Source organism: Neoarius graeffei, chromosome 15 (genome assembly GCF_027579695.1).
Source record: "Neoarius graeffei isolate fNeoGra1 chromosome 15, fNeoGra1.pri, whole genome shotgun sequence".
Classification (NCBI taxonomy): domain Eukaryota; kingdom Metazoa; phylum Chordata; class Actinopteri; order Siluriformes; family Ariidae; genus Neoarius; species Neoarius graeffei.
Window position 1 is genome coordinate 35,140,552 of NC_083583.1, and position 14,086 is coordinate 35,154,637.

A 14,086-nucleotide genomic window follows, 5' to 3' on the forward strand; every position below is an offset into this window, starting at 1 on the left:
AACAAAACATGTTTATTTTAGGTTCTTCAAAGTAGCCACCGCTTACCTTGATGGTGCTTTGCACACTATTGGCATTATCTTAACCAGCTTCATGACGTAGTCACCTGGAATGCTTTTCAATTAACAGCTATACCTCATCAAAAGTTAATTAGTGCAATTCCTTGCTTCTTAATGTGTTTGAAATCAAACAGTAAATAATAAATGTATAGTAAATAGCCCGATTCCACAACTGTAATAATCCATATGTCAAGAACTGCTCGACTAAGTAAAGAGAAATGACATCCATCATTACTTTAAACCATGAAGTGACTTTTTTAATAATAATAATAATAAAGAAAAACCCTTGAATTAGGTGTGTCCAAACTTTTGACTGGTACTGTATATACAACTATTGGGGGGGGGGATTGAGAACACTTTTAATGGTGACCACCATGAACATCCATTATCTGTAGTCGCTTATCCTGTTCTACAGGGTCGCAGGCAAGCTGGAGCCTATCCCAGCTGACCTATGGGCGAGAGGCGGGGTACACCCTGGACAAGTCGCCAGGTCATTGCAGGGCCACCACCATGAACAATGATCTCTTAATTTTTTTTTTTCCACAGTTGTATGTATATGTGTATATTATCTGTAAAAATAGGAAGTCTTTACAGTATTTAAACAAAACTTTTACATGTAGAATCAGCAGATAGTCTCGTATTTGGCATCTTCAATGGACTGCAGTAGCTGACGCTGCATTTTCAACTTAGCTCAAGAGCAGCTCAACTTTTTTTTTTGCGCAAAGCTAGGATGTAGCATGTCTCCCAGGGATTTGTGGAAATGGAAGCTGTGTGAGGTGGTGTTTGCTTAGTCATCAGGATGAAGAGGTGAATATTTGCCAAGAAAGAGATTACAAGCAAATTGAATGATCGACTTCCTTTTCACTTTGCACAGTGCAGCTTAGTGTGATCTGTATAGGACGAATCGGTCTGAATCATTCATACTTCATCACAACAATTTGTAAAATGGGGATTTAAAACCTCTTCCACATGCACAAAAAAAATTATTTTGATTTGATAGTACCAAATAAATGAATCTGCTACAATACATTTACATTTCGATTCAGTTCAGTAGCCTCCGATTGATATGTGATCAGCTTTGTTAAATTCTGCTAATATTTCTACCAAATTTCTCTTTTCTGATGTCAGAGTTGACATGTTTTGGGGACAAAATCTGTTAAGAATCTCTAAATTTATTTACACATCAGGTTAAATATATTAATCATTTTTTCACAGCACTTGTGTTTCCTTTTTCAGTAATCATTGATGAGCACTGAATTAATTTCACTGTTTTCTTTTTACTATTTTTAATTTAAATAATCTTACTCTACTGTACATCAGCCTCAACATGTTATGGTGCTGAGACTAGTCATAGAAAGTATGAGGAAGTCATGGAAGCTTATAGCTGCCAGTTTAGCATCATATAACTCATCCCACTGTTTGGGTCAGTAAATAAATGTGAACTATATTACCTCAAATTCTTTTTTCTTTGTAATTTAAACTTTAGGTCACACTGTTACCTGAAACTGACACTGTGTTGACAAAGAAAGTAGTGTTGTGCAGTTTGTGAACGAGGTGTTCTTTTTGAATGACTCTCATTAGTGAGTTGTTCGTACCAGTTCACCAGCACAACTGAGTCAGTCTTTTTTTTTTTCCCTAATTCAGCTCAGGGTGTCCATGGGGCCTTAAAATTATTATAAAGTAATAAATCAATTTGATGAAAATGAAGGCCCTTAAAAAGTATTAAAAGGTCTTAATCACAATTTTATGAGGTTTTAAATCATGTAGCTGTGTTTTGATTGGCAAAGTTTATTTGTCCAAAGAGTTTGTATGCTAAAAGTTTATGTGAAATTATTTATTTATACTGCAGAGCCACGTAGGTGCTTGTGGAATTTTTCTTTGTAGGCTAATTAGGTTACACTGAAAATCCATGCAAATGAAGTGAAGTTCTGTTCTATTCATTTTCTATTGGAGTCAGATGACGGTGATGTAGACAAGTGAATGGGCAGCACGGTGGTGTAGTGGTTAGCACGGTCGCCTCACAATCCAAAGACATGCAGTTAGGTTAACGTGGGGCGGCCTTGGGCTGAAGTGCCCTTGAGCAAGGTACCCAACCCCAGACTGCTCCCCGGGCGCTCTAATGTGGCTGCCCACTGGTGTGTGTGTGTGTGTGTGTGTGTGTGTTCATTGCTTCAGATGGGTTAAATGCAGAGGATAAATTTCACTGTGCTTGAAGTGTGCATGTGATGAATAAAGGTTTCTTCTTTTCTTCTTAAGTGAATTGGGCAAAGCGACGACAAAAAAAAAAAAGAGTTGGGGAAAGTTTAATTCTGTGCAAATGTGGAGCAAATTTCACTGGCAGCAGCTAATTGACCTGTTTGTCATCTTTGATGGTTTGAATATTGTGAAACTGTCATTGTTTGGTCATTTAATTTGTTCAACTGAACAGCTTTCAAGGCCTTGTAATAAGTGGTGGTTGTTCATGGTACATTCGTGGTATATTTAATCCTGGGCTTACTTTAACGGACCACAAGTTGGCCTAGTGGCTAGCGTGTCCGCCTCTTGATCAGGAGTTCTACTCTCGGTCAGGTCATACCATCATAAAAATGGTACCTACTGCCGTCTGGCAAGACACGCTGCAATACAGATGAGTGGGGAGTCAAACTCTCGCGGTTACCAGAGGACCAGCCCCCCACTGTAACCCTAGCTACGTATGTAATAGGCAAGAGGCAGAGGGCTACAGAAATGGAGATCGGCGCCGCCCTATGGCGTGGGAAGGACTTTTTACTTGAACGGGATGATAGTTCTGATCTAAAGACAAGTGACTGGGTTCTCGTGCATGCGTTTTCAGCCTTCTCATCCTTTAGCATGACCTATGATCCTGCTAAATTTGATGTGATATGAAAAGGTCAAATGTTTTGTACACTTACAGACCTACTGACTGACAGCTCAGTTTGATAATGCTACGTGAAGGTCTTTTCACAGGTTATAAACTAACAAATGTAACGTTTTTTAATAAGCCTTGCCTTTGGGTTAGTCATTCAGATTATTCTCTTGAGCTTTGTTCCCTCCTGGTCTTTCTGAATTTTGTTGTATTGATACAGTGGTCCATAGAAATTACCACAAACTAAGACTGTTTAGTTTTGCAGTCTCACTGCAAGTTAAACGTGTGTCGCTAATGTACAGTTGTGTTCAAAATAATAGCAGTCCAACATGACTAACCAGATCAATCACTGTTTTTGGTGGAAATTATATTACTACATGGCAGATAATTTACCAGTAGGTGTAGTCGAGTCATAGAAAACCAACAGACCCAACATTCATGATATGCATGCTCCTGAGTCTGTGTAACTGAATAATTAAGTGAAAGGGGCGTGTTCAAAATAATAGCAGTGTGGAGTTCAATTAGTGAGGTCATTCATTCTGTGAAAAAACAGGTGTCAATCAAGTGGCCCGAATTTAAGAATGAAGCCAGCACGTGTTGTACACGCATTTCTCTCTGAAAACCTGAGAAAAATGGGTCGTTCCAGACATTGTTCAGAAGAACAGCGTGCTTTGTTTAAAACGTTGATTGGAGAGGTAAAACGTAGAAAGAAGTGCAGAAAATGATGGGCTGCTCGGCTAAAATGTTCTCCAGTGCTTTAAAATGGACAGCAAAACCAGAGAGACGTGGAAGAAAACGGAAGACTACCGTTCGAATGGATCGAAGAATAGCCAGAGTGGCAAAGACTCAGCCAGTGATCAGCTCCAGGGTGATCAGACAGTCTGAAGTTATCTGTGAGTACTGTGACAATTAGAAGACGCCTGTGTGAAGCTAATCTATCGGCAAGAAGCCCCCGCAAAGTCCCACTGTGTTTTTTTTTTTAAAAAAAAGGCCGTGCTGAAGAGGATACAATTTGCCAAAGAACACATCGACTGGCCTAAAGAGAAATGGAGAAACATTTTGTGGACTGCTGAAAGTAAGATTGTTCTTTTTGGGTCCAAGGGCCGCAGACAGTTTTTCAGACGACCCCCAAACACTGAATTCAAGCCACAGTACACTCTGAAGACAGTGAAGCATGGTGGTGCAAGCATTATGATATGGGAATGTTTCTCTTACTATGGTGTCGGGCCTATTTATCGCATACCAGGGATCATGGATCAGTTTGCATATATCAAAATACTTGAAGAGGTCATGTTGCCTTATGCTGAAGAGGAAATGCCCTTGAAATGGGTGTTTCAACAAGACAACGACCCCAAACACACCAGTAAGCGAGCAGCATCAGGGTTCAAGACCAACAAAATGAAAGTTATGGAGTGGCCAGCCCAATCCCCGGACCTTAATCCGATAGAATACTTGTAGGGTGACATCAAAAATGCTGTTTCTGAGGCAAAACCAAGAAATGCAGAGGAATTGTGGAATGTTGTCAAATTATCCTGGGCTGGAATACCTGTTCACCAGTGCCAGAAGTTGGTCGACTCCATGCAACACAGATATGAAGCAGTTCTCAGAAACCATGGTTATACAACTAAAAATATTAGTTTAGTGATTCACAGGAACGCTAAATCCTAAAGATTTTTTTTTTCAGTTTATACAGTAAATATTTGAGTTTGTACTGAAAAATGCAGACACTGCTATATTTCTGAACAACCCAATATTCTTTTTTTTTTTCATTTTCTGTCAAGTAATTAAAATATTGATGCATTTTTCTTCATGTTTTGATGTAGAATATAATGTGTAGTGTTCCCAATGCATGGAAATAAAAACTATTATAAGGATTTTGAGTTTTACTCACATTTTTAAACACACTGCTATTATTTTGAACACGACTGTAACTGGTTACTGCTCAAAGTGGTGTTGAGGTCTTAAAATATATTGAAAATGTATTGAATTTAACTTCAAGATTCCTGCATAGTCAGTCAGGTGCATGCAGTTGGTCGTAAACCTGTGGTATCATGATGCAGTGCGCACAACACTGGGCTAATAACAATCAAGAAAGTGTGGACGCTTAAGAAAATACCTGGTTCGGTCTCTCAGACTGTTTGAAAGAATCGGTTCACTAAAATGAATCCAACTGCCCACCACCAGAGAAAGTGATGAATTTATCTCGGTCAGATTTCTTTTTTAGAAAACAGTGCATCACACAGCTGTGCATGAGACACTGAAGCCAATGACGAGATGCTACTGTGGGATGCAGATTTTAACTCACAACCCTAAACTGATGGATATAAGCTTCCATTACATGTTAGCAACTTTGTAGATCGAAGACTGTTTGTATCACACGTGATTCATCAGGGACGTGTGCACACGAACGCTTCTGTTCTACGATGGAATTTGTCCTTGTCACATGCAGGTGAAGGACGTCCTCATCCTTAGATCAGGGCTTCATCCATCACTCTTATAGATCGACTGTGACCTTGATTATAGAATTGTCTCACGCACTGCATCTCTTATCTATCCTGTGTGTGTGTGTGTGTGTGTGTGTGTGTGTGTGTACACGCGTGTGCCACATCACAGAACAAAAACATAAACCTTGTACACTCATAAATCAGTGTGTTATGTTTGAAATGCAGTGAGATGATTATTTTGAGATATTAATGTTTTGATCCCTCGTTTTTTTCTTCTCTTCTGATCTGTTCTGTCTTTACTTCTCTTTTTTCCTTTCTTTCCATGTCTTTTGTCTTTGTTTCAATATTTTTCTTTCCTGTTCTGTCCATTTCTCTATCTCATTGTTCTCTCTCATCTTTTCCCCATTTGGGCCCCGCCCTATCTGTCTGTTTATCTCTGTGTGCCCTTGTTCTCTTTCACTTTTTCAATTACAATTACTTTTCTCTCCTCTATCTCTCTCCCTTTTCTCTCTCAATTCCTTCATTGTCATATTATCTCTCTCCTGTCCGTCTCTCACACTCATATCTTTCTGTCCTCTCTTTCCGTGTCTTTCTCCTCAAAATCTCTGCTTTTTCTTTTCATCTCTATCATTTACCCATTTTTCTCCTCAATCTATCTTCTCCATCACACCCTCTCTTCCATTTCTGTCTGTCTCTCTCTCTCTCTCTCTCTCTCTGCAGTGTATCGAGGCGTACCGAGGCGTTGCCTGTATGGACTCCGTGTCTTGTTTCCCAGAAGGCCGTGGTCTCTGTGGCTTTCTGGAGCGACTGAAGCGAGCCAACAGGTGCCAGTTCTCTCTGTCTAACACTCCTGAGGAACCTTAGTGCGGAACCATAAGCACTCAGCACTACTGTAGCAAGGAGGGTGGGGCATGAGGAGCAAGCTGAGTGGGTGGAGCTAGCTGAGCTAACACGCCTTTTATATGTAGCTACAGAAAGTCTCGGGCTGTGAACGAGGCTGCAGATACACTTAGGAAAAGCTGTCAAATCTGTCCTTTTTCTCTCTGTCTTTTCTTTAACAGTGGCATTGTTTTTTTTTTTTTGTGACACTTTTTCTGTCCTTTTCTTAAAAATTGCTTCACTCTGACTCTCGTCTCAGAGACATTACGTCACTCAAACCGTTAGACCATTTAATGCATTTCATTATTCTCATCGAATCTTAGACAGTGCTTAACTGTTTGGAAATATTGCCGCCTAGTCAAGTGTTTGTGTTGTGGCAGTTTTCGGGCAGTGTGCAGTTGCAGTGCGCTCGGTTTCCTAACTTTTGTCCTCATCTGTCCTTGATCAGCACTTTTGGACATGCCTGCATGCAGAAAAGCCGTGAGACAAGCAGTCGGTTCTCTTAAAAGAACACTGTGGTGGGAAAAAGTGTCGATTTAGATTTTTCACCAAACTGCTCTTTTGATACTAAAACACTGCCACTGGGGCAAAACTTTTCAGTGCCCCACACCACAATAAAGCAACGGGACCACACAGCGGCATAGCCAGGAAAACATTTCCGAGGGGAATGAGCAAATATGCTCAATAAAATCTGTACAATTTTAATTGTGATAAATGAGACACTCAGCTTTACAATCAACCATCTGATCATCATAACTCCTTAAAGACAGAGGAAATAAAATGCTATGACAGTTCCACGGAAAATTATTCGAAACACATGCTACTAATGTGACGGAAATTACATCTTGCCTTACGAAACCAGATTTAACAGGAAAAATGCATGATTCTGATTGGTCGATCCTGTGTCTCAAGATTAACACATGATCAACCAAAATAAGGAAGCGTTCGGTCGGTGTTGACATTTTATGAACATTATGGCATAGTTCTGAGCAAAACCGTTTTATTACACTGCCACGATGTGCAGTGATGGATGTTTTATACTCCAAATACATTAGATTATCAGACCTGCTTTTACGCATGTTGCGCAGGAGCTCTGCAGTTTAAAGTCAGCGTACACTTGTACCGAGTTATCACGCAAAAACACGCCAGTAAATTGGAAGATGAACCAGTCTACATTAATGTGAAATGATTTGGTGTTTTGAACGCATCTGTATTAACAAGCACCGCCTGGAAGCCCCGCCCCTTTTCTCGTGCTCTCGCTTTCTGTCGAGGAAAATGGAGAATTATTATTATTATTAACTAAAATCAGTGTATGTTCGACTTGGTTTACATTAGACAAGTGTATATTTCACATCAGTTAATTATGTTTAGTAGGTATGGCACTGAAAATTTCAGCTGGTCAAAAATGGCATGAAAAAGGATTTTTTTTTTTTTTTCATAAATATTGAAGGGTGAAATTTTCATACAAGAGTGTGCCAAATTTAACACATTAAGGAGGCCTCAGACGCGCTGTGCCGCTGGCGTGTTCAAACACCTAAGCAGCAGATCGGGAGTGAAAATGTGGAGATTAGAAAACTGATTTGTAAAAGGTTTACATGCAACTTTAATATGTGACTGTTGGGTCATATTTTTGTTACTATTTACTGCACGTTTCTACAGAATCACCTAAAAATCCACCATCCGGCTGATATTAAGCTGTTGGTTCTGAAAGAGTAAATTGTTAATCTTGATTTATTTATTTATTTATTTAAATGATAAATTTAGAGAAGAGAAAAATCAGTATTACGCAAGCCTGTGTGTAGATTCAGCATGTGCTATATTAATCACTGGCGAATAAACATTTGGAACTGTCAAATATTTTAGGTGGTTAAAATCAAGCCCAGAATCCCTGAGGCTTATGCCTCTGGGACCATGTACTAAACGAGACGAGACACTGGAACTGTAAATCTGTTCACTATGAAAGGATTCTCTTTTTTTATTTCTATATTCTACTTTAAACTCGAAGCCTTACAGAAGACAGAATCCACTGGAGCTGCCTGTGTGTGTGTGTGTGTGTGTGTGTGTGTGTTGCTCTTTCTTGTTTTTTGTTCATTTTTCCTCAGTCAGTATCAAATGTTCCAAATAGCCATACACTGACAGTGCTGATAATCAGTTGTTTTATGTGTCAGGAATAAAACACTAGATGTTTGCTAATAAAATAAGTTTGTGTTATAGCAGCTATAACACAAGCTCTGAAAGCAGTTGTTCTTACAGCTATAGCCAGAGTCTGCTAAAATCTATTATAATGTTTGTCTGTAGCCAGTATCTAATAAATGTGTGATGATTTGAGGAAATGAGGTTCAGTACCGGGTCTCTCTCTCACCCTGGTGGTCTGTTGTGTTATTTCAGAGATATCTTCAACTCGTTTACACTTTGGTACAGATAATGTTATTATTGAAAATGGCTTTTTAAAAAGTGGAGCAATGACGAGCGACTGTTTATAGTTATCAGTGAGAACAGGAACTTGTTCGTTAAATGTAACTATAAACAGATAAAAAATATGGCATATCATTCATTAATAAGTGAAAAATGATGATTGTTGATATTGCCGTGGTATCAGGAATGACCGTACTGTTTTAGAACAACAGAAGACATGTGTTCATCAGTTCTCTTGATATCACAGTAGTTCCTGTAACTGATTATCAGCACATGTAGTGTCACTGAAAGATGTTAAACATCTGTCTGTATTTTATCTTAACCCTGTTTCCAAAACTTTCCTGTCTGTCATGTCCTTTCATGCATGCTGCACTAACATGCCATCTTTTTTCATCGCTCAATCACCTGTGTGTACGCTGTAGGAGAAGTGCAGGGCAGAGGCGCTGTAGTGAAAGACCACGGATGGAAAACGGATAGAATGACGTGATCAGTTTGTGATGTGATGGGCGTCACGCCCAGTACAGCACATTTTCCACAAACACATTCATGTTTTCAAAGAAACACGGTGACGTTAAGTGTTCAGGACACTAGAGCGTCGCTTTGAGGCTGTGTGTGTTTTTCTGATTTACAGCCCTTTAAACAATAATCTGCCATCTTTTTTAAACCTTGTTTTCACACTTCATTTTTTTTCCTCAAACTTCAACATGTTTTGCAAGTAATCTTCTAAGAAATGGGCAATGTTTTTTCTTTTTTCATCTTTTTGGGAAAGCACTGGGTGATTTTGTTTCTGGCCCTTTTTTTTTTTTTTTAAATAAACCACCTCTTGACCAATCAGGTTGCAGCTCAGGGTGCAAGCGATAAAACACAAAACCTGGAGGACGGAGTTTTATTGAAAAATGTGTTGTGGTAATGAGAGAACGTTTCATTGAAGGTAGCTGAGATTAACGGAAATATTTAAGAATACGGGAAAAGTTATCCAGTTTTTCTCATTAGGAGATTATTATTATTTAACAAATATAAAAACATTTAGCCCATTTCTACAGTTTCAAGCTTAAAATAATATTCTATTGGCAGGTAATTTTACTTCTTTCTCGAGATAAACACTTGAGATAAACAAAATGATCTGGCAGTGGAATAAAAAAATTCAAGTTTGAAATGAGTACAAATATCTAGGAACAGGCTTAATAAACTTGTATTTATACTTTCTAAATATCTACTAGAGAAATATTAGTTAAATATGCCTATATTTGATGTTTTTACCTGCCAAGATAATTTTTGCAGTGCGTTGTGTTTTTCGCCAGGATGTGATGTCGCAAATTCTGTTATCTGCCTCTCAAGCTACAGCAAGACAACCAACATCCATCCGTAGACTATCAGACTTATCTTTAAATCATCTGAATTACTGCGAATAATAAATCAAGTCGAGCGCGCAAGCTAGGCTAATTAATTAGCTGATACATGCTAGAACTGGTTGTTATGGTTACAGTGTGAGCATCATGAGCCAATTTTATTCATACTAACACCAAAAAAAAAACTACTCCAGAGCAATTTTTTTTTTTGTACCAAAAAATTGTGAAATCTCCTGTTATACCAGTCAACAGTAGAGCTGCATCAATCTCAAGTTCAATACAGCACTAATCTCAAAGGTTACTTTACTCTGATACCTGAGGAGTTTTTTCACTTTAAAGAAATAATCCAGTGTTTTTACATGCTATTCCACTGTATCTGTCGTGTGTGTGATTACAACCGAAAAGGATTTCACCATGTTTCCTTGCCTTGAGAAAAAGTTGAGAAAAGCTGAACAACTTTAATAAACCTTTAGGTCACAACTATAAAATGGAAATTCGCATTAAAACAGGAAGAGAGTGTGAGAGGATGAAGCAGACGTCAAGGTAAATCTTCCCAAAACTGTTCTTTTGGAGTTTTATCCAATTTCCTTCACTGCAGTGATGCAGTAAAAAGTAGTTCTGGTTCATTTACCTCCCTGAAGGTTTTGTCGTATCCATACGCCATGCGACTACGTATTCTTCCGTCTGAAAAAGTCCCATTTGTACAGATTTACAGCTTTCTTTGTAAATAGAAACTTTGAGTTTCAGTGCAGTGAGTGAAATGTGTGATGAGCGAGTAATCGGTGAATCTTGGTGGTGGTAATCACACACACACGCACATTTTGTCTTGTCATCCTTGTGAAGACCTTCCGTTCACACAACATCCTCACAGTGTAACCAAGAGGAAACATTTCAGTCTCTTATTTTTGTTATAAAAGCTGCAGTTTTTCTCATGAGGCCTAGCCATAAGGTCAAAATGGTCCTGACCTACATGCACGACGGATACAGTGTAGGTTTAAAATCAAACTGGAGTATAATGTTATTAATTGAGAAAGCAGCATCAAAGTTACCCATGAGTTTACGATGAAAATAACGATCCTTAACCCCTTCAATGCCCTTGGACGAGTCACGTACGTCATGAAATCTTTTACCGCTGTGCCTTATGACGTACGCTACTCGTCATAAACACCTCCTCCTTTTATGTACCTTACATGGCACATTACTTTTACTTCACAGTGGCACATATGAATTACAGTCAATGCCTAAAACATTCTTCCGTCATAAGGCACAGCGGTAAAAGATTTCATGACGTACGTGACTCGTCCAAGGGCACTGAAGGGGTTAATGAACAAAAAAAAGTGTCAGTGGATCAGATCTGAAAACTGGGAAATCAAACCAATATTAATCCCAGACCATTTCACTGGATCAGGCTCTGTTTGGTGCATCTCTAACACTAACCATTTAACATTTCCTATCATGTTGTCATCACAGCGCTACTCACAGCTCCACCCTTTTTTTTTTTTTTTTTTTATTGATCCAGATCGTGGAGCGACTCAGATCCGTTCTCCTCCAACGACCGCAGCGTTTTGACCCTCTCTCCTGTGGAAGTCGCTCACTGCTAGTGTATAAAGGCATTATCGTCGTCATCATCCTAACGAAGAAGTCTCATGTCTTAAGACTTTTTTTTTTTTTAAAAACACAGAAAGACAGAGTTGTGAACTTTTTTTTTCTCCTTTTCTGAATTATATGCACCTCGATCAGAATGGACCGTCCTTCCTGAGGAAACGTGTTGAAAGCCATATGAGCCTCTCTGTATTATTCCTGTCCTGTCGTGTAGCATTAGCTCACTGCGGAGATCTGGTCCCGATTCTGAGATCACCTCCTGAAGGAAGTGCACTCATCAGCTTCAGCTCCATCCATCCTTCACCTTATGTATGCACTTATGCTTTAAGTTCTTCCATGATCCTTATTTAATTAGCATTCTTATTTTTCTTCTTTTTGTGTGTGTGTTGTAACTTTCTGAGTGAGCCTGCAGACTACATGTGCTCCTCAGATTTCAGAGGCCTTTGGGGTTACTATGGCAACTGTTTTAAGTCACTGTAGAAACATGCTTGATTTCTGAAGGTCAGGAAGTTTGGCCAAAAATAAAATATCCTCTTTAGTCCAAACGGACTCGATCAGCTAAAACATTTTAGTGCACAAAATTTGCTGCATCGGTTTTGTACTGGAGCTCTACGACTAATATAGATCACCTTTTTAGCAATGCGTCTCATTATTATTATTTTTAGTAGGGGCACTTTAATACTGACACTGGTATCAGGTGTTGGTGTAAAAAAAAAAAAACACCATTCTGCTACCAGCATCTGATCCCATGTGACAAGCCTTGTGCATGCTGTTGCACTAATCAACATAAAAGTTTTGGGAGGAAAAAAAGTAAAAATGTGAACTATTTAGTCTGAATCTGATACTCACCTTTACACTTTAGGCCACGCCCTTTTCTGACTCTAATGCCAATTTGTGCTGAGGAAGAATACAGTTCAATATTTATATTACACCTGCTTTTAGCTTGTTGATTAGTGTGTGGTTTCCGACACGCTTAACTGGTAGCTTTCATTATTTGTTATTTTAACTGTAGATCCAGTACAAAACTAGACAAGCAAATGTGTTTTGGCTGATAGATAACATGGCAGTTGTGAGAGATTTTCTCAGTTAAGGCGCCAACCGAAGATGTTCAGTTTCAGTCCTGTTACATATATATATTTATAAGTGTGTATTGAATTGATAAATCCTGTTTAATATATTAAGACGGAGGAGTTGGTGAGTGGTCACGTCTCTGACATGAGACCCGCTGTAAAACTGTGTGTTTGTTTTTTGAGAGAGGAGATGAATGATGAGACTGCAGACATATCAGATGAGGAACTGTTTTTTTTTGTTTTTGTTTTTTTCTGTCAACTATGTACTTCTTGGTTAAACCACTTTTTTTGTCAGGGAACACACAGGGCAACAGCCAACTCAATTCATGTCAAACGATCCACACTCAGCTGCCAGGTTATTAGTGACTCCAGTGTTCCAGCTAATAAACTGATAGTTCAGTGTGTGTGCGCTTATGCTGTGTGTGTGTGTTTCTCAGAGACAGTAGCAATAAGAATCTCTGGGCCAAGGATCGTCCAGTCTGGCTGTGAGGCCAGAGCTTCATTTCCTGGTTCATTTCCATTTAAAGAAAAAATGTCAATGAAGTATGTTACTGTAATTGTCCTCTCCTGACAGTGAAAGTGTTCAATTGCTGTTTATGGAAATTCTATTTACAGAAAATAAAACTTGTTTTTAAAAAAATGTACTTTATACATGGCATTTATGCATAAAGCCTTCAACAAAAAAGGGATAATCAGTATGTTTATGACCGACTGCATGATGAATCATTGACTGAACCATAGCATGCATCAAATATTCAAAAAATTATTAAAAAAAAAAATCCTTACTCTGTAAATCTCTTACTGAGGAGAAAAAATGCCATTATGAGGCCTCATTTTGTTTTTTTGGGGGGCATGGCAACAAAAACTGTATACCAGGAAGGGAAAAAAGCTATACCATGATGCATCAAAAAAAATAATAATAATAATCCCATATGAGAAACACCAAAAGAACAAAACTCACATTCTCACAGTGTTTGTGCAGAAAAGGTAACGGAGGATTTTGCTTGTTTTAAAAAATAAAACTACCAACAGTTAACCATTAGTGTTGAGCTTATTTAACTTGGGTTAAATTATAAACTCAGGATCTCTTGAGTGAAGTCACTAATGAGAGTTCGCGTCGCTTATACTGAGCCATTACGCCACACTTCAGCGCTGAAGAACTCAAGTTAATAAGTGATAACTGTACGTGTGAAGTCTATCAGGGACGCACTCGTTCTCTGTTCAGGATTGTGCCACTTCCTCCTGTTCCTCCTCCATTTCCACCAGCGTTGCATGACGATTAGCCTGTGAACCTTCTTTAAACAGGACCTTCTTAATGACACCTGCTTTAGGAGCGCGGATCATGTGCTGCAAACAGACAGGATGGCACAATGCATCAACAAACCAAAAAAACCCAGTTACCAAAGG

The 14,086-nt window shown here is 38.8% G+C and overlaps 2 protein-coding genes across 3 annotated transcripts in view; one reads left to right on the top strand and one right to left on the bottom strand.

Annotated features, from left to right (window-relative positions):
• Positions 1 to 13,323, top strand: part of atp11b (ATPase phospholipid transporting 11B) — a 154,365-nt gene extending 141,042 nt beyond the window's left edge. Inside the window, exons 29-30 of one of the 2 annotated variants that reach the window (XM_060941173.1) lie at positions 6,085 to 6,188; positions 11,527 to 13,323. In XM_060941173.1, the coding sequence (XP_060797156.1) occupies positions 6,085 to 6,188; positions 11,527 to 11,608 (186 nt within the window). In that variant the 3' untranslated portion in view covers positions 11,609 to 13,323. The remainder of the gene's footprint in view (positions 1 to 6,084; positions 6,189 to 11,526) is intronic. The other variant, XM_060941174.1, reaches the window with a different exon arrangement.
• The window catches only part of mccc1 (methylcrotonyl-CoA carboxylase subunit), a 53,372-nt gene continuing 52,181 nt past the window's right edge, over positions 12,896 to 14,086 (bottom strand). The window contains exon 19 of the mRNA XM_060941178.1: positions 12,896 to 14,026. Within this exon, the coding sequence (XP_060797161.1) occupies positions 13,901 to 14,026 (126 nt within the window). The 3' untranslated portion in view covers positions 12,896 to 13,900. The remainder of the gene's footprint in view (positions 14,027 to 14,086) is intronic.